This window comes from Symphalangus syndactylus, chromosome 17, assembly GCF_028878055.3.
Source record: "Symphalangus syndactylus isolate Jambi chromosome 17, NHGRI_mSymSyn1-v2.1_pri, whole genome shotgun sequence".
In the NCBI taxonomy this organism is placed as follows: Eukaryota; Metazoa; Chordata; class Mammalia; order Primates; family Hylobatidae; genus Symphalangus; species Symphalangus syndactylus.
In genome coordinates, this window is record NC_072439.2 from 16,980,798 (window position 1) to 17,000,907 (window position 20,110).

General features: G+C 52.8%; 2 protein-coding genes and 1 long non-coding RNA gene across 9 annotated transcripts; 2 read left to right on the forward strand and 1 right to left on the reverse strand.

Annotated features, from left to right (window-relative positions):
- Positions 1 to 213: 213 nt before the first annotated feature.
- On the reverse strand, positions 214 to 15,723 carry GEMIN7 (gem nuclear organelle associated protein 7). 7 transcript variants are annotated; one of them, XM_063620864.1, is made up of 2 exons: positions 15,586 to 15,723; positions 214 to 1,025 (listed from the first exon to the last, which is right to left on the reverse strand). In XM_063620864.1, the coding sequence occupies exon 2, from the start codon at positions 1,015 to 1,017 to the stop codon at positions 622 to 624; it is 396 nt and encodes a 131-aa protein (XP_063476934.1). In that variant the 5' UTR covers positions 1,018 to 1,025; positions 15,586 to 15,723; the 3' UTR covers positions 214 to 621. The 7 variants fall into 7 exon arrangements, with proteins under 7 accessions (XP_063476934.1, XP_055107184.1, XP_055107189.1 ...); XM_055251209.1 differs by having other exon boundaries at positions 15,565 to 15,648; XM_055251214.2 differs by lacking the exon at positions 15,586 to 15,723 and adding an exon at positions 15,349 to 15,440.
- LOC129467010 (uncharacterized) lies at positions 937 to 5,791 on the forward strand. Its single transcript, XR_008652232.1, has 2 exons — positions 937 to 1,063; positions 5,481 to 5,791. It is a non-coding gene; the product is annotated as an uncharacterized lncRNA (long non-coding RNA).
- Positions 14,795 to 20,004, forward strand: ZNF296 (zinc finger protein 296). Its single transcript, XM_055249514.2, has 3 exons — positions 14,795 to 15,312; positions 15,525 to 15,674; positions 18,924 to 20,004. The coding sequence occupies exons 1-3, from the start codon at positions 15,015 to 15,017 to the stop codon at positions 19,901 to 19,903; spliced, it is 1,428 nt and encodes a 475-aa protein (XP_055105489.2). The 5' UTR covers positions 14,795 to 15,014; the 3' UTR covers positions 19,904 to 20,004.
- Positions 20,005 to 20,110: the final 106 nt, after the last annotated feature.

Genomic DNA, 20,110 nt, shown 5'->3' on the forward strand with positions numbered 1-20,110 from the left:
AAATAAAATCAAATCCTAATCTCCCAATCCCGGCATTCCGGTCACTCCAGCCTTTCCAGACTTGCGGCCGTGCAGCCCCTACACTTTTATCTGGACTCCTGTCCTACTTGGCCCAGCTCCACTGGATTCAGCCTTTGGATAACCACCCTACTAGCCCCTAAAGATGACTCCATCCCCGTCGGTATACTTAATTAAAGAAAAACAGGAGTCGAATTTTCCTGGGGTAACTGGTTCTTTAGCAGGAGGGGAGCACTGGGGAGTATCTTCAGGGTGGCTGAACTTTGCAGCCTCTTTAATAACTTCCGCCTGTGCAGGTTGTCTCCTTTATCACCCCACGCCGATGCCCCGGTCTTCAGGAAATGGCAGCAGGCCCATATTTCTGTAGGGTTCAGAGTTCTGTGAGGTACAGCATTCCTTCCAATGGGATCTTAGAATTCCTAGAGTTGCAGAATTTTACTGACTAGACCCAGGAGGTCTCAGGAGTCCAGACTTGCTTAAAGCTTGGCTCAAAATTCCAAGGGAGCTCCTAACTCCATGGGGCCCAGAGTTCCTGGCTTGGGAACATTGGGAGGCCTGGGATACAGTGGCTTAGCCTCAAGCAGAAAAGTGAACACAGTATCTTTATGGCTTGAAGGTATATGAAATAATGTCACTACATCGGAGCAGCGCCTCTGCTTGCACACCTATGGGAGTCTGCAGCTGTGACACGTAGAAGTTGGCCACATCCAGGTCGGTGGCTCCAAAGTGGGCGGCCACACGCACACCCTCGTGCAACGTGAAGCTCACCTGATGACCCACCATGGCCAGCAGGCTGCGGAGGTAACGCTCCCGAAGGGCGGCTCGGGCCCGCTGCTCCTGGGATTCCAGGGATTCTTGAGCTATGGGACACTCCTGGATTTCAGGAACCTCTGGCCTCAAGGGGGCTCTGCGTCCATCCGGGGCAAAGCCACGGCTGAAGCCATCAGGGCCCCGGGGCAGCCGGAGCACAGGCACGGGAATGGTCACTGGAGTTTGCATTGTCTTGGCTGTTGAGTGAAGAAAAAGAGCAGGAAGTCATTACATGGTAAGCATGGGGCTAATGGAGGCGGGAGGAGTGGAAGCAGAGGCTGGTCTACCAGGCAGCTCCACTTCACCTGTCCCAAACCGATCCACCCTCCTAAAATCTGTGCCATCGTCCCCCAGTGGCTTGGATCAGAAACAAAGTGTCACATGCACAAAAACATAAGCCCCATGAAGGCAAGGACCTTTGTCTGCTTTTATAATGGCTTTATCTCAACTTACAGGCAATAAATATTTGCCAAAAGATGAACCCGGCCAGGCATGGTGGCTCATGCCTGTAATCCCAGCACTTTGGGAGGCCAAGTCAGGAGGATCACTTTGAAGCCGGGAGTTTGAGACCAGCCTGGGCAATATAGCAAGACTCCATTTCTACAAAAATATATATGTTTTACATTAGCTGGGCTACTCAGGAGGCCGAGGGAGAAGGATTAGTTGAGCCCAGGAGATGGAGGCTGCAGTGAGCTGTAATCGTGCAACTGCACTCCAGCTTGGTGACAGAGTGAGACACTGTCTCTAAAAAAAAGAATAAACCCCAGCTTTCTCTCACACACAACCCATCCAGTCCATCAGGAAATTCTATCTTCTAGATAGATTCCCACTCACACACGAGCTAGCTTGAAAGGGCTCCCAGTGGCCAAATCTGCAATTATTTGAACAATACAATAATGATAATTACAGATTATAACCCATTGGATAAAACAGAAATCCAGAATCCATACTGATAATAAATAAATGAATAAATAAGGAAGAGAAGGAAAATATAATCCTTACTGTAGACCGACAAGTAAATAAATATAAAAGGAATAGATGAAGCCGGGCGCGGTGGCTCACGCTTGTAATCCCAGCACTTTGGGAGGCCGAGGCGGGCGGATCACGAGGTCAAGAGATCGAGACCATGGTGAAACCCCGTCTCTACTACAAATACAAAAAAATTAGCCGGGCGTGGTGGCGAGCGCCTGTAGTCCCAGCTACTCGGAGAGGCTGAGGCAGGAGAATGGCATGAGCCCGGGAGGCGGAGCTTGCAGTGAGCCAAGACTGCGCCACTGCACTCCAGCCTGGGCGACAGAGCGAGACTCCATCTCAAAAAAAAAAAAAAAAAAGGAATAGATGCAAAAATGTGTGGATAGGGCCAGGTGCGGTGGCTCACACCTGTAATCCCAGCACTTTGGGAGGCCAAGGTGGGCGAATCACTTGAGGTCAGGAATTCAAGACCAGCCTGGCCAACATGGCGAAACCCTGCCTCTACCAAAAATACAAAAATTAGCCAGGTATGGTGTCACGCGCCTGTAGTCCCAGCTACTCGAGAGGTTAAGGCAGGAGAATCATTTGAACCCAAAAGGCGGAGGCTGCAGTGAGCGGAGATCGTGCCACAGCACTCCAGCCTGGGCAACAGAGGAGACTCACTCTGTGTCAAAAAAAGAAAAAAAGAAAAGTGTGGATGGGAGTTTGATGAAGTATTAGGTATCTACATAGTCTTAACAGACTCATAAGATATTCATTCACTGTAAAGGGCAAACACAAATTTATATTGGAGGAACGTGGTATGCACCCCCTTAACTTAGTGATCAAAGCCAACATCTCCAGGAATGGGACACTGAGAAGGCAGGGCACCACTTCTGTGCTATTCCTTTTTTTTTTCTTTTTTTTAAATTTTAAAGAGACAGGGTCTCCCTATGTTGCCGAGGCTGGCTGGTCTTGAACTCCTGGCCTCAAGGGATCTTCCAGCCTCTGGGCCAAACAAGGACAACAGGGACAGGCATGGCGGCTCACGCCTATGATCCCAGCACCTCAGGAGGCCAAGGCGAGAGGATTGCCTGCTTTCAGGGGTTCAAGAGCAGCCTGGGCAACATGGTAAGACCTCGTCTCTACTAAAAATAAAAAACATTAGCCAGGCATGACAATGTACTCATGTAAGTCCCAGCTACTCAGAAGACTGAGGTAAGAGAATCACTGGAGCCCTGGAAGGTTGAAGCTGCAGTGAGCTATGATCACACCACTGCACTCCAGCCTGAGCAAGAGTGAGACTTTGTCTTAGAAAAAACAAAAACAAAAACAGCACAACTAACCTGGGCTCTTCAAAAATATTAAAGTCATAAAAGACAAAGAAAGGCTGAGAAAAAAACCGTAGAAGGCTGGGAGCAGTGGCTCACACCTGTAATCCCAGCACTTTGGGAGGCTGAGGTGGGCAGATCACTTGAGGTCAGGAGTTTGAGACCAGCCTGGCCAACATGGTGAAACCCCATCGCTACGAAAAATACAAAAATTAGCCAAGCATGGTGGCGGGCACCTATAATCCCAGCTACTCAGGAGGCCGAGGCAGGAGAATCACTTGAACTTGGGAGGCAGAGGTTGCAGTGAGCCAAGATTGTGCCACTGTACTCCAGCCTGGGCAACAGAGCAAGACTGTGTCTCAAAAAAAAAAAAAATATATATATATACACACACACACACACACACACACACACTTATTTATTTATTCACAACCTAACACTTCTCACCTCCTCCACTGCCAGCATCCTGCTGCAGCCACAGACACTTCCTACCTGGAGTACTGTAGTCAACTCCTCACTGGGTCCCTGGCTTCCACCTTCACCCCGCGCCCCCGTCTGCACCCCAACACCCTGTTAATGCCTGAGTCAGATCACATTCCTCCTCTGCTCGGAGCCCTCTTGTGGCTTGTCTGGATCCTGCCGGCACCTTCGTGGGGTACCACGCTTGCTCTCCCCACCCCAGCCACACGGGCCTCCTCGCTGATCCTCAGGCGCGATGCCTGGCAGTCCCTTCTTGGGCCCTTGCACTTTCGGTTCTCTGTATCTGCCTGTATCTCCTTTCCCTCCGTGAGCTTCAAGGTGGCCACCTTGCTTTTCCCACTGCTGGATCTCCAGCCCCCAGAAAACTGCCTGCCATAGAGACCAATGAGAATTCATGAATGGGCTGGGCTTGGTAGCTCATGCCTGCAATCTCAGCACTTTAGGGGCTGAGGCTGGAGGATCACTAGAGGTCAGGAGTTCGAGAGCAGCCTGGCCAACATAGTAAAACCCCGTCTCTACTAAAATACAAAAATTAGCCAGACGTGGTGGCACGTGCCTGTAATCCCAGCTACTTGGGGAGCCTGAGGCATGAGAATCACTTGAACCCGGGAGGCAGAGGTTGCAGTGAGCAGAGATTGTGCTGCTGTACTCCAGCCTGGGCAACAGAGCAACACTCTGTCTCAAAAACAAACAAACATTGGCTGGGCGCGGTGGCTCACGCCTGTAATCCCAGCACTTTGGGAGGCCAAAGCAGGTGGATCACGAGATCAAGAGTTCAAGACCAGCCTGATCAACATGGTGAAACCCCGTCTCTACTAAGAATACAAAAATTAGCTGGGCATGGTGGCACGTGCCTGTAATCCCAGCTACTCAGGAGGTTGAGGCAGGAGAATCGCTTGAACCCGGGAGGCAGGGGTTGCAGTAAGCGGAGATCTCGCCACTGCACTCCAGCCTGGGCGACAGAGCAAGACTCATCTCGAAAAAAACAAGCAAACAAACAAACAAAAAACAAAATGAAGAGTGGAGATCCCAGGCCGGTTTAGCTGTGTGACCTCAGTAAGACAGTTTTCTCTTCCATTGTATGCAAAAATAGCCCGAATTGCTGCCTATGCTGTTATCAGGATTCAACAGGCTCCTGCCAGACAGGGCCTGGCACATACTAGGTTCTCCATAATAGTGAACTGCTCTTATTGTTAGTATTGCTGTGTGACCTGGGGTAAATGGCTTGACTAGTCTGTGCCTCTGTTTCCCCATCTGTAAAACAGAGCCCTAACTCACAGGGCGGGCATGGGGACTAAATGACCTAACTAACCTACGATGTTTGGCATATGTCTGGGACATATGAAGCGCTATGCTATGATGTTGAATGTATATAGGGAAATGCCTGCCTTGTGGGTGCAGACCTGAGAGAGGAGGACCTAGGTTTCAGCAGCTGCACCACTCCCTGTGGCTTGGTCCTCTCTCTAAAGCCTAGTGAGGACTAACTGAGCTGAGTGACAGGTGTTGGGTACCCAAGACCCTGGGGCCAGGCACAGAAGGGAGGTAATTGAAATTGTCCTGTTTCTTTTTTTTCTTTTTTTGGAGACAGAGTCTCACTCTGTCGCCCAGGCTGTAGTGCAGTGGTGCCACCTCGGCTCACTGCAACCTCCGCCTCCCAGGTTGAAGAGATTCTTGTGCCTCAGTCTTCCGAGAAGCTGGGACTACAGACACACACCACCATGCCCAGCTACTTTTTGTATTTTTAGTAGAGACGGGGTTTCACCATATTGGTCAGGCTGGTCTCAAACTCCTGACCTCAGGTGATCCCCCCCACCACCTCAGCCTCCCAAAGTGGTGGGATTACAGGCGTGAGCCACTGCACCTGGACTAACTTGTCCTTTTTCTTATTAGGCTCTTCCTGTCTCTGCACCTGAACTGTGAGCTCCTTGCAAGACAGGACCCTGCAGATAGACCAAGGATGTGAACCAGGGCTACTCAGTCTGGACACTGTTGACATTTGGGTCTGGATAATTATCTGCTGTGTTGTGGGGGCTGTCCAACGCATAGGTGTAGGGTTTGAGCAGCATCCTAGCCTCTGCCTCCTATTAATAGATGCCAGTAGCATCCCCTCTTCAAGTTGTGACAGCCAAAAATGTCACCACTGGTGAACAGTGAATTGGTGAATGTGAATTGCATCTCAATACAGTTTTTTTTAAAGTCTCCATGAATTGCCAAACGTCTCCTGATAGCCCCAAATGAAACACTGATGCAGACAAACAGGTCACAAAGAGGGAGGAAGGAATAAAGATGGCCATAGAAGACATGAACATAGGCTGGGCACAGTGGCTCCCACCTGTAAACCCAGCACTTTGGGAGGCCAAGGCAGGCGGATCACCTGAGGTCAGGAGTTCGAGATCAGCCTGGTCAACACAGTGAAACCCCGTCTCTACTAAAAAATACAAAAATTAGCCAGGTGTTGGCAGGGCACTGTGGCTCACACCTGTAATTTCAGCACTTTGGGAGGCCGAGGTGGGCGGATCACCTGAGGTCGGGAGTTCGAGACCAGCCTGACCAACATGGAGAAACTCCGTCTCTACTAAAAATACAAAATTAGCCTGATGGTGCATTCCTGTAATTAGTGGTGGTGCATGCCTGTAGTCCCAGCTACTCGGGAGGCTGAAGCAGGAGAATCACTTGAACTCGGGAGGCGGAGGTTGCGGTGAGCTGAGATTGCGCCATTGAACTCCAGCCTAGGCAACAAGAGTGAAACTCTGTCTCAAAAAATAAATAAATAAATAAAATTAGCTGGGCCGGGCATGGTGGCGGGCTCCTGTAATCCCGCCTACTCAGGAGGCTGAGGCAGGAGACTCTCTTGAACCAAGGAGGCAGAGGCTGCAGTGAGCTGAGATGTTGCGCCACTGCACTCCAGTCTGGGTGGCAGACCGGGACTCCATCTCAAAAACAAACACCCCAAAAATTAGCCAGGCATGGTGGCACACGCCTGTAATCCCAACTATTCAAGAGGCTGAGGCATAAGAATCGTTTGAACCTGTGAGCCAGAGGCTGCAGTGAGCTGAGGTCATGCCACTGCACTCCAGCCTGGACAACAGAGCGAGACTCTGTCTCAAAAGAAAGAAAGAAAGAAAGAGAAGAAAAGAAAGAAAAGAAAGAAAGAAAGAAAGAGAAAATTTTTAATTAATTAATTTTACTTTATTTTATAGAGATGAAGTCGCACTATATTGCCCACGCTGGTCTCCAACCTGGGCTCAAGTGATCCTCTTGCCTCAGCCTCCCAAAGTGCTGGGATTACAGGTCTAAGCCACCACACCCGGCCACTAAATTTTAATTTCAGAAAGCAAGAAGCAGCTGGGCATGAGGTGGCTCACACCTGTAATTCCAGCACTGTGGGAGGCTAAGGCAGGTGGATCACTTGAGCCCAGGAATTTGAGACCAGCCTGCGCAACATAGCAAAATCCTGTCTCTAGAAAAATAGAAAAATTAGCCGGGCAAAGGGTGCGCTCCTGTAGTCCCAGCTACTCAGGAGGCTGAGGTAGGAGGATCTAGGGAGCCCGAAGAGGCTGAGGCTGCAGTGAGATGTGATTGCACCACTGCACTCCAGCCTGGGAAGAGTGAGACCCTGTCTCAAACAAAAAAAAAAAAAAAAGAAGAATTCGAAAAGAAAATGTTAAAAAGAGCTCTCCCTGTGAGGCATCTAAACCTCATCACCCACTCTGCATGATTAGCTGCCAAATCTTACTGATCTCACATGCCCATAGGTGGCCCAAATAGAATCCTTCTTGGCAAAATTTTTTTGGGGATGCAATCTCACTCTATCCCCCAGGCTGGAGTGCAGTGGCACAATCTTGGCTCATTGCAACCTCTGCCTCCCGGGTTCAAGCGATTCTCCTGCCTCAGCCTCCCGAGTAGCTGGGATTACAGGTGCGCACCACCACGCCTGGATAATTTTTGTATTTTAGTAGAGACAGAGTTTCACCATGTTGGCCAGGCTGATCTACAGCTCCTTGTCTCAGGTGACATCTCGGCCTCCCAAAGTGCTGGGATTACAGGCGTGAGCTACCGTGCCCAGCGGGCAAAATTTTTTTTTTTTTTTTTTTTTTTTGAGACGGAGTCTCACTCTGTCGCCCAGGCTGGAGTGCAGTGGCGCAATCTCGGCTCACTGCAAGCTCCGCCTCCCGGGTTCACGCCATTCTCCTGCCTCAGCCTCTCGGAGTAGCTGGGACTACAGGCGCCCGCCACCGCGCCCGGCTAATTTTTTTGTGTGTATTTTTAGTAGAGACGGGATTTCACCGTGTTAGCCAGGATGGTCTCGATCTCCTGACCTCGTGATCCGCCCGCCTCGGCCTCCCAAAGTGCTGGGATTACAAGCGTGAGCCACCATGCCCGGCCAAAATTTTTTTAATTTTAACTTTATTTTTCTTCTTGGCAAAATATGTAGCAGAGGTCTGCGAACCTTCTCTGTAAAGTATTTTACTGTCACCGCTCAACTCTGCCACAGTAGCACAATAGCACCCATAGACAATATGGAAACAAATGAACATGGCTGTTCTCCAACAAAACCTTACTTACTGGGACACTGAAATTTGAATTTTATATCATTTTTATGCACCAAAGAAAAGTTTTCTAGCCAGGTGCGGTGGCCCACAACTATAATCCCAGCACCTTGGGAGACTGAGGCTGGAGAATTGCTTTAGCGCAGGAGTTCAAGACCAGCCTGGGCAATACAGCAAAACCCCATCTCTACAAAAAAAAAAAAAATTAGCTGGGCATGGGTGGTGTGCTACTGGAGTCCCAGCTACTAAGGTGGGACTGAGGTGAGGGGATCGCTTGAGCCTGGTAGGCGGAGGCTGCAGTGAGCCATAACTGTGCCACTGTACTCCAGCCTGGGTGAGAGAGTGTGAGACCCTGTCTCAAAAAAAAAAAAAAAAAAAATTGATTCATCCACATTATCCAGCATTATCAGCACATTATCTGAGTGCCTGCTCTGTGCATGACCCACGTTGGGCAGTCTTGGAAACACATCTAGGACTGAGACAGCCCAGTTCCGCCCTTGTGGGCTCACAGTCCAATAGTGGACACAGACCTGTCCTCAGGCAGTGATGACCCAGAGTGAGCAGGGCTGGAATGAAGGAGTCCAGAGGAGACACCTGACCCAGCCTGGGGGACAGAGGGTAGTTTCAAGGGAACCCAGGAAAGATCCCTATGATAAGATTACATTTGAGCATAGACCTGAATGAAATTAGGAATGGAGCCATGTGGAGATTCCAGTCAGAGGGAAGAGCAAAATGCAAAGATCATGGAAAGGGTGGCTTTGGGGCGTAGCAAGGCCAGTGTGGAAGAGGTAGGGGCAGGGACAGAGAGAGCGTCTTGTGGGCTGTGATGACAATTTGAGTCTCTACTCTGAGACTGAAGCCGCTGGACAGTTCTGAGTGAAGGACGGACAGGATCTGGCTTAGGGTCCTCAGGATCCTCTGCCTGCTGCATGGACAATAAACAAGGAGATTGAAGGGAGACACTAGGAGCACAATGAGGAGGTCACTGTAGTGGCCCAGGTGGAAGAAGATGGTGTCTAGTACGGGCTGGGGACAGTGGGAATGGGGAGAAGTGGTCAGATTAGGCTATGTTTGAAAGGTCGAGGCTGGGCGCAGTGGGTCATGCCTGTAATCCCAGCACTTTTGGAGGCTGAGGTAGGTGGATTGCCTGAGGTCAGGATGAGACCAGCCTGGTCAACATGGTGAAACCTCTCTCTACTAAAAATACAAAAGTTAGCTGGGCGTGGTGGCGCATGCCTGTAATCCCAGCTACTCGGGAGGCTGAGGCAGAAGAATCGCTTGAACCCAGGAGGCAGAGGTTGAAGTGAGCGGAGATCATGCCATTGCACTCCAGCATGGATGACAGAGTGAGACTCTGTCTCAAAACAGCAAAAACAAACAAACAAAAGAAAGGTCAAGAGCCTTCGGTGATGGACAGGATAAGGGATATATAATTTGAGGGAAAGAGCAGCCAAGGAAGACTCCAAGGGGTTTTTTTTTTTTTTTTTTTTCCTGACAGGGAAGAACACGTGAATGGAATTAAGGGATATTTGCATTTTATTTTTATTTTATTTTTTTTTCTTAAGACGGAGTCTCGGCCGGGCGCGGTGGCTCACGCTTGTAATCCCAGCACTTTGGGAGGCCGAGGCGGGCGGATCACGAGGTCAGGAGATCGAGACCACGGTGAAACCCTGTCTCTACTAAAAATACAAAAAAATTAGCTGGGCGTGGTGGCGGGCGCCTGTAGTCCCAGCTGCTCGGAGAGGCTGAGGTGGGAGAATGGCATGAACCCGGGGGGCGGAGCTTGCAGTGAGCCGAGATTGCGCCACTGCACTCCAGCCTGGGCGACAGAGCGAGACTCCATCTCAAAAAAAAAAAAAAAAAGAGACGGAGTCTCGCTCTTGTCGCCTAGGCTGGAGTGCAGTGGCATGATCTCGACTCACTGCAACCTCCGCCTCCGAGGTTGAAGCAATTCTCCTGCCTCAGCCTCCCAAGTAACCAGGACTACAGGTGCGCACTACCACACCTGGCTAATTTTGTATTTTTAGTAGAGACGGGGTTTGGCTATGTTGGCCAGGCTGGTCTCAAACTCCTGATCCGCTTGTCAGCCTCCCAAAGTGCTGGGATTACAGGCATGAGCCACCGTGCCCAGCCTTGCATTTTCTAATTTTTTAAAAAGAACATTTACTTATTTACCTTGAGGTGAGGTCTCGATATATTGCCCACGCTAATCTCAAACTCCTGGACTCAAGATATCCTCCCACCTCAGCCTTCCGAGAAGCTGGGATTACAGGCCCACGCCACCTCGCCCTACTTGCATTTTTTATTTTCTCTGACCACTGTCACTCCAATTTAGTCAGCCCTCACCAGCCCCCAGGGTCTTTCCTGAGCCTAGATTAACACTTGAGTTTCAAGAGAAACACCCTAGTCTGTAGGGTGAGTACTTACTGAATGACTTAGATAGGATTGCAGTGGCCAAAGAATTCTGGATAAATGAAATCCCTGGATAAAATGAAATTAAGGGAGGGCCAGTATAGGGCCTTGTTTTCTCCATCAGGAAAAAAAAAAAAAAAAAAACAAGGCTGGGCACAGTGGCTCAAGCCTGTAATCCCAGCACTTTGGGAGGCCGAGGCAGGAGGATCACGAGGTCGGGAGATCAAGACTAACACAGTGAACCCCCGTCTCTACTAAATATACAAAAAAAAATTAGCCGGTCGTGGTGGCGGGCACTTGTATTCCCAGTTACTTGGGAGGCTGAGGCAGGAGAATGGTGTGAACCCAGGGGGCGGAGCTTGCAGTGAGCCGAGATCGCGCCACTGCACTCCAGCCTAGGCGACAGAGCGAGACTCCATCTCAAAAAAAAAAAAACAAAAAAAAAAACAAGGGAGATTTGGTCATATTGATGCAATCCCCATTTTTGTGAAGTGGCCAGTGAAGTTCCTTGGTGCAAGCTGGAGGGTGGAGGAAGAGGGAGCAAACTCAGGCCCTCACCCATGCCCCATGAAGAAAGACAGACTGTGGCGCCAAGGTGTGACCTGATAAGAAACTGGTTTAAGAAAGGTCACACAGGGTGTGCCCAGGAGGGCAGAGGCAGGCGTTATCCATTCTCCCTGGTGACCTGGCCCCAGAGGCCTTTATCCTTTCAGTCTCCAAGGCAAGGATTTCCGAAGGTTTCAGGGAAAAATGCCCAAGCCCATCCCCCACGACTTGAAAAACTAGTCTGTTAGATTCAAGAGCCCAACACTTAGGTCAATGGCAGGGGCAGGGGTTTCACAGACCTCCCTCCTGGGGCCCTCGGTGCTCCAGAGAAGAGATCAGCTCAGTGAACAAACATTTGGCCAACTCTTCACAATTGCCAGGGTGGGGAACCAGCTGAGTTGTCAACAGAGAAGCCGCCAGACCTAATTAATTAACCAAGGTGCTGACGTGTCCACAGACACACACACACATACACACATCATCGGCTGCTGAATCTTGATGCAAATTAGCTAAATGGGGCCACCCGAGAGGGTCAAACCCCAAGCACAGAATCTCTCCCCTCCGCTTCTCCCCTGGGGCCGGTCAGTTTCCTTTCAATTCCGCCCTGACCACCCATTGCTCTCCTTTTCTTATACTAAGTAGGTCCTCCCGGCCCCCAGGCGTCCACTCCCCACAACGCCCTGGGATTTCGGACTGGACCTTCCTCCCACCTCCAGGCTCAGACTGAGCGAGCGATTCCGCGGGATGACTGCCACCGATGCTGCTGTTATCGCGGCCATTTATTATTTTCCGGAGGGGAAGTTTTTCTCCTTCTCCCTTCTCCTCACCCCACCCGCGTGGGGCATTCCCGCTGCCGGCGATCGGGACCAAACAGTCCCTGACAGTGGCGTCTGGGGACCAGAACGTCCCTCCAGCCGGTGCTGCAGGCGCGGTCCTGCCTCTTTCCGTCACTGAGGGCGTTGCACTGGGGTGGGCGTCCAGAGCTGGGACCAGGGAGAGAGAACCTGCTGGCGACCCCCCACCACCTTGTACTCACCGAGGTCCGCGGCTACTGGCGCCCCCACTTCCGCCGGCGCCCCAGCTACAGAGGCCCGGGCAGGCCGCGAGCTGCGGAGCCAGGGTTCCGCCCGCGCCTCCGCCACTGCCCCACGTGGTCGCGGGCTGGCTCGCAGGCTTGGAAGCCAGCACAGCCCGGGTCGCCACCTGGCCCGCGGCTTTGCGGGGCACTTTGGACCGATCTTCCTGCCTACGAGTTGGGGGCGTCTGGGATGCCCATTTTCGGCAGGAAGAAACTGAGGTTCAGAGAGGGGAAGACTTCCTCCCGGCTGGGTTAAGGGCAGAGCTCGGTCTTTGCATCCCCATCCCACTCCTAACCCTCGCTTCCAGTGGGAACCCCCAGCTCCTCTACAGGAAACCTGGAGATCATGGTTTCAGATGCCGCATACCAAGAAAGTAGCTGGGCTGGATCAGAGGCGGTCATTTTGTCCTCCAGCTCTCCCTGCAGTCCCGTTTTACAAAGGGGGAAACTGAGGCCTTGAGTGGGGAATATGAACCTCCCTATTCCAGGCCCAGTCAGAATTCACTTTCTCCTTGCGGGGTCCTATTTACGCAGGGATCTTGTGGGCCTTTGCTTTCCACTAGATCACCAAGGGCTAGTGCCAGGTACACAATTTGGTGCTCTGCAAATATCTGTTGAAAGAATATCATCAGGCACATAGTAGGTGCTCAATAAATATTTGTTGACTTAACTATGAATAAGTAGGGGTTGTGTTTATGAACAAGACAGACTCCCATCCTGTCTCCTAGAACCTACGTTCTAGTGGAGGTAGAAGGGACAGAATAGGGTAAAACGAGCAAATATATAAACAAGAGCCTTCAGGGTTTGATCAAAGTGATGTATAAAGAATAAAATAGGCCGGGCACGGTGGCTCACGCCTGTAATTCCAGCACTTTGGGAGGCTGAGGTGGGCGGATCACCTGAGGTCAGGAGTTCAAGACCAGCCTGGCCAACATGGTGAAACCCTGTCTCTACTAAAAATAGAAAAATTAGCCAGGCACCTGTAATCCCAGCTACTGCGGAGGCTCAGGCAGGAGAATCACTTGAACCCGGGAGGCGGAGGTTGCTGTGAGCTGAGATCGTGCCATTGCACTCCAGCCTGGGCAACAAGAGTGAAACTCCATCTCAAAAAAAAAAAAAAAAAAAAAAAAAAGTAAAATAAGGGCAATGGGATAGTGGGTGGCTGGGTTGCCATGGAGCTTAAAATTGGGTGGTCTGAGGCTGAGTGCAGTGTCTCACACTTGTAATCTCAGCACTTTGGGATGCTGAAGCAGGAGGAGCGCTTCAAGCCAAGAGTTTCAGACCAACCAGGGCAACAAAGCAAGTCCCTGTCTCTATTTTAAAAAAAATTTTTTTTGAAAAATTAAAAATTACTTTAAAAAAAAGGGTGATCAGAGGAGGCGGCATTGAAGAAGAAACCACCTCAGATAACCCTCTAGTTCCAACCTGCCCTACCTCCTTTGACAGATGGAGAAAGCGAGATCCAAGAGGGAACTGGGGACAGATGGAGGTCATGGAGTGTAATTTGCAAGGCCTTCAGCAGGGTGGGGCTACTTTAGATACTGTTGGTCAGGGCCCTCTGCTCTCAGGAGGACAATGGAACCCAGACCTGAATAACAATGTGCAGAACTCCAAGGGATCAGCATCTGAAATCAGCATCTGGGCTGAGGACAGCTGGGGGAGGACAGGCTCTGGCCCTGACCTCAGGGGGCTTGCATTGGGTGGGGGAGAGGACAGTCCACAAGCAGTTCTATACTGTCATGCAGTCAGTGCCAGGAAGAAAAGAATACTTGTCAGGGATTGAGGGTGGGGCAGGGTGTCGATGCCACTTCAAACAGTGAGCAGAGAGAACTGCCTAGGGGAGAGAAGTTCAAGGAGGCGGAGTGGAGGCAGGTGAGCTGCTTGGCTGTTTGGTTTTAATGGCAACTTCTGGTCTAGGAACTGAGTCGATGTGTATGATTACAGTCCTCCTCTGCTCAAAACCCTCCTAAGGCTCCGGTCTCAGGAAAACCAAAAGACCTTAAAGCGATCAAAAGATTGCTTGGATCTGCCCCCATTTTTTTCACTGAACTCAATCCCCAACCCGTATTGCCCCTCCCTTTCCTTGTAATTCCTCAATGCCCAGGCCCACTGGCTGGCTTCCTTCCCTCCAGCCTCAGCTCCACCATGCCCTTTCCCATCATAGGGGAGAAAATTGAATCCCTCAACCCCAGTAACTCTCTCCGCCTTTCCAGCTTTCTTTTGCTCCATGGCACTGGTCATCATGACGGGCCATCTATATTTTACGTAATTATGTTTATAGTGTCTTCCCCCACCGTCTAAACTCCGTGCAAACAAAGATTATCGTCTGTTTATTCCCTCCTGTATTCTCAGTGCTTCAAACAGAGCCTGGCGCACAGGAGGCACTCAGTGAATGCTTGCAAAATGAATTTTTATTGTAATGCATTTAATGAAATAGCCCAGATTACTATCAGGCACCTAATAAGAAACGTGACCGACTATCTTCTCGCTTGGGGGTGTGTGTGGGCATCCCGTGCCTCAGTTTCACCCGCCCTAAAATGGGATCAAGGATAGCTGTCTCAATGCCTTGTGGGAACTCGCCGTGATTAAATTTGGTCACTAAGCCAAACGCACGGGTCACTCACTGCCTAGATTGAGTTAGGCCGCCGTCAGGGCCCCAGCAGGGCGGCTCGGTCCCCTCCCATCAGCCCCGCCCTTGTAGGCGGAGCCACGGGCCCGGCCAGCACGTGTAAGAGTTCGCGGCGGGTCGCCGCAGTCACTCACCTGAGCGCGCACGGTCCGCGCGTCCTCCGCTCGTGCGTCCTCCGCCCGCCTGCCCGCTCGCCCGGCCCGCGACTCATGTCCCGCCGCAAGGCCGGCAGCGCTCCCCGCCGAGTAGAGCCCGCGCCCGCCGCCAACCCAGACGACGAGATGGAAATGCAGGACCTCGTCATCGAACTCAAGCCCGAGCCAGACGCGCAGCCCCAACAGGCCCCAAGGCTGGGGCCCTTCTCCCCGAAGGAGGTGTCCGCGGCGGGGCGGTTCGGCGGCGAACCCCACCACTCCCCTGGCCCCATGCCCGCCGGGGCCGCCCTCCTAGCTCTCGGCGCGCGGAACCCGTGGACCCTGTGGACGCCGTTGACCCCGAACCTTCCCGGTGAGCGCCCCGGGCCCTGGGCCCAGCTTCCCTTACCTTTGACCCTCGGGTGGGACCCTTCCCTTTGGGCATGGGCCCCTCGCCCTGCCTTATCTCCTTCGCCCCGTCCTGCCCCCCAGGCCCCCTTCTGACCTTCGGTTTCCCCTCTCCTTCAGCACCTCAGCCCCCATCCTGGCCCCACCCCACGCTCAACACCCGCTTCCTCCCTGCAGACCGCCAGCCCTGGACCGACAAACACCCAGATCTGTTGACTTGCGGCCGCTGCCTGCAGACCTTCCCGTTGGAGGCCATCACTGCCTTCATGGACCACAAGAAGCTGGGCTGTCAGCTCTTCAGAGGCCCCAGTCGCGGCCAGGGCTCAGGTGAGTAAAGCCGGGTGCAGGCCCTCTCAAGTTCAAGGGCTGGGCTTCCTGCTGGAAAGGGGCTGGGCTGGACGGCAGGGCACTGAGCACTACTTCCCCTTTCTCGCTCCCCATCGGGTGCAGCCTAGGCGTGGCCAGGGCCTGCCCGTCCTAGGGCAGGGACTAGTGGTAGCGGTGGGGGGGCGGTTGCTGGGCAGAGAAGGAGGGCCGCCTACAGGGTGTGGCCAGCCCCAGAAGACTAGCCCGGGATTTTGCCCCCCACACACACACCCCAACCCGGTTTCACTTCTCCTTCCCCTTGGCCAGAAATAACTGGCCAGGTGGCTGGACCAGGGTGGCAGTAGGGGGGGACCTCTAGGGAGGGCAGCGGTCGGGGGGAGGGGGAGTGAAGGCCAGCTGGAATGGAGAGGTTGCCACCTCCTCCTGTCTCTGTCAAAATACTGATTGAGGTGCTAGTACAGCTGAGTGTTCAGAGCCAAGGAAGAGGCTTCTGGCTTCCCTCGGTGATGGAATCTCCCAGCCCTGCGTGCTGGGAATCCCCTGGTTTGAGCGAGTTCCCGGGTGCTGGACACCTGGGTTCCTCCTCTTGGGAGGGAATTAAAATCCTTCACATGGCCCTTGACCTTCGGTGAGCTTTTGGTCAGTGTTGGCTGCAGGGCTTAATCCAAACCTAATTTCCAGCCCCCTGGCCCTTGCCCTCCTGAGACTTTTGAGAAGTGCAATTATTTAGGGTTGGGCCAGGGAGGGTCTGGTGGTGGGAAAGAGGAGGGGCTTGTGACTGATTGAATCGGCTTTAGAGCTGGAGCATGGAGAGTGGCCTGGAGGAGCGAGGGGCTGTGATGGAATCGCTGGAACAAAACACTGCAGGGCTTGGAGAATCGTGGGCACCTTGGTTTCACAGGCTCTGCTGTTTGAGCACTTATGTGGACCAAAGCTCTCAACCATTCCCCAAGCGAGGTCACAACCACCCTTGAAAGGGAGGGGATCTCTAGGGTCCCTGAATTCTAGCAACTGAGGCACACAGAGAGAGGACTATGTCTTGCCCAAGGTCACACAACTAGGGAGCAGAGAAGTCTGAATTTGAATGCAGGCCTGTGCTCTTGACCTGGGACTGGTTGTATCACAAAGGTTGTCCCATCCAAAACTCTAGAATTTGAAAAATGGAAAGTCTAGTTCACCTAGGAAGTATCCGCTGAGAGTACCCCGAAGGTCCAGATAAAAATCCAAATTCAGGTTTGGGGGCTCTCAATTTGAGATCCATGCAGAGGGTGGGGGACCCAGGTCATTACCACCTCTTTACTAGGTGGACGCTAAGCTTTCTCTGTAGCTACCCCATTATTATTATTTTGAGGTGGAATCTCACTCTGTCACCCAGGCTGGAGTGCTGTGGTGCAATCTCAGCTCACTGCAACCTCTGCCTCCCAGGTTCAAGTGATTCTCCTGCCTCAGCCCTCCAAGTAGCTGGGACTAGGCGTGCACCACCATGGCCCGCTAATTTTTGTAATTTTGGTGGAAACAGGGTTTCACCATGTTGACCAGGCTGGTGTCTCAAAATCTTGACCTCAGGTGATCCGCCTGCCTTGGCCTCCTAAAGTGCTGGGATTACAGGCATAAGCCACCATGCCCAGATATCTCAATTACTTTAAAAATTATTTTTATTAAACCAAAAAAAAAAATTTTTTTTTTTTTTTGAGACAGAGTCTTGCTTTTGTCACCCAGGCTGGAGTGCAGTGGTGGGATCTCGGCTCACTGCAACCTCCGCCTCCTAGGTTCAAGCACTCCTGCCTTAACCTCCCAAGTGGCCGGGATCACAGGCGTGCACCACCACACCCGGCTATTTTGTATTTTTACTAGAGACAGGGTTTCATCACGTTGGCCAGGCTGGTCTCAAATCTCTGACCTCAAGAGATCAACCCGCCTCAGCCTCCCAAAGTGCTAGGATTACAGGTGTGAGCCACCGCACCCAGCTATATCTGCCTTTTTTTTTTTTTGAGATAGGGTCTTGCTCTGTCACCCAGGCCTAAACCAAAAATCTTATTCAAAAGCCTCTGCTCCCAGCCGGATATGGTGTCTCACACCTATAATCCCAGCACTTTGAGGGGCTGAGGTGGAAGGATTACTTGAGGCCATTAAGTTAAAGAAGAGCCTGGGCAGCCGGGTGCGGTGGCTCAAGCCTGTAATCCCAGCACTTTGGGAGGCCAAGGCGGGCAGATCATGAGGTCAGGAGATCGAGACCATCCTGGCTAACACGGTGAAACCCCGTGGCGTGGTGGCGGGCGCCTGTAGTCCCAGGTACTGGGGAGGCTGAGGCAGGAGAATGACGTGAACCCCGGAGGCGGAGGTTGCAGTGAGCCGAGATCGCACCACTGCACTGCAGCCTTGGCGACAGAACAAGGCTCCGTCTCAAAAAAAAAAGAATAGCCTGGGCAACATAGCAGGACCCCATCTCTTTAAAAAATACGAAATTAAAAATTTAAAGCGAAGAAAGCAAGCCTCTGTTCTGCCCTCTCCCCCTCCCCCAGTAGTCTGGATTGAAATCCCAGCTTCACCCCTTCCAAGCTGTGCGACCCTGGGGAAATGCCTCTCTGTGCCTCAGTTTTCCTGTCTGGAAAATGGAGATCTTATTTTCCTGTCCTGAGAGAAAGCTGGGCTATGAGCCATGGCTCAGCACCTAGCATGTAGGAAGCACTCACTGAGTTAACATAACTTTTTTAAAGATTTTCAAACACATGGCCCAGCGCAGTGGCTCATGCCTGTAATCCCAGCACTTTGGGAGGCCGAGGTGGGCAGATCACTTGAGGCCAAGAGTTCGAGACCAGCCTGGCCAACATGGTGAAACCCCATCTCTACTAATTAGCCAGGCATGGTGGCGGGCACCTGTAATCCCAGCTACTTGAGAGGCTGAGGCATGAGAATAGCTTGAATCCGGGAGGTGGAGGTTGCAGTGAGCTGAGATCGCGCCACTGCACCCCAGCCTGGGCAACAGAGTGAGACTGTCTAAAAAAAAAAATGGTTTTCAAACACAAAGCCTCAGGTACTTAGCACCCACTCTACAGATTTTTCGTGTCCACCCCTCCTCTGAGCATCAGCTTCCTGGTCCTTCCAGGGTGTGTGTGTCTTGTTACTGCCAAGTCCTTGGCCCCTGCAGGAGTGCCTGTCCCACAGAAGGTGTCCAGCTGGCAGCTGTGAACTGCAACCCCTGTGACTCCTTCCTCTCCGCACTAACAGTCTGCCTCTTTTTCTTACCAGAACGAGAAGAGCTGAAGGCCTTGAGCTGCCTGCGCTGTGGCAAACAGTTCACAGTGGCCTGGAAGCTGCTGTGTCACGCCCAGTGGGACCACGGACTGTCCATCTACCAGACAGAATCAGAGGCCCCGGAGGCCCCGCTCCTGGGCCTGGCCGAGGTGGCCGCAGCCGTGTCGGCAGTGGTGGGGCCAGCAGCTGAGGCCAAGAGCCCCCGTGTAAGTGGCAGTGGCCTCACCCGGCGGAGCCCCACCTGTCCTGTGTGCAGGAAGACCCTCAGCTCCTTCAGCAATCTCAAAGTGCACATGCGCTCGCACACAGGCGAGCGGCCCTATGCTTGCGACCAGTGTCCCTACGCCTGCGCCCAGAGCAGCAAGCTCAACCGCCACAAGAAGACCCACCGGCAGGTGCCGCCCCAGAGCCCCCTCATGGCCGACACCAGCCAGGAGCAGGCCTCTGCGGCCCCTCCGGAGCCGGCTGCCCATGCTGCTGCCCCCACCAGCACCCTCCCATGCAGCGGTGGTGAGGGGGCTGGAGCCGCCGCCACAGCAGGTGTCCAGGAACCTGGGGCTCCTGGCAGTGGGGCTCAAGCCGGCCCTGGTGGAGACACTTGGGGAGCCATCACCACGGAACAGAGAACTGACCCTGCAAACAGCCAGAAGGCATCACCCAAAAAGATGCCCAAGTCAGGGGGCAAGAGCCGCGGGCCCGGGGGCAGCTGTGAGTTCTGCGGGAAGCATTTTACCAATAGCAGCAACCTGACGGTGCACCGGCGCTCGCACACTGGGGAGCGCCCCTACACCTGTGAGTTCTGCAACTACGCCTGCGCCCAGAGCAGCAAGCTCAACCGCCACCGCCGCATGCACGGCATGACGCCTGGCAGCACCCGCTTCGAGTGCCCCCACTGCCATGTGCCCTTTGGCCTGCGAGCCACCCTGGACAAACACCTGCGGCAGAAGCACCCTGAGGTAGCCGGCGAGGCCTGAGCCCAGGAAAGCCCCCCTCACTGTCCCTGGTACCGCTGCCAACACCCATTGACCTTCTTGTTTTTGTCCCCCTTCTCCAAGTAAATTTCCCCTTTTATTTACACCCGTCTGGACTCTGGCTTTCTTGGGATGCATGAGGTGGGGCAGGAGGCTTCCCCTCCGTGGGGTGGACGGCTGGACAGACCGGTTTGGAGTGAGGGGGTGAGG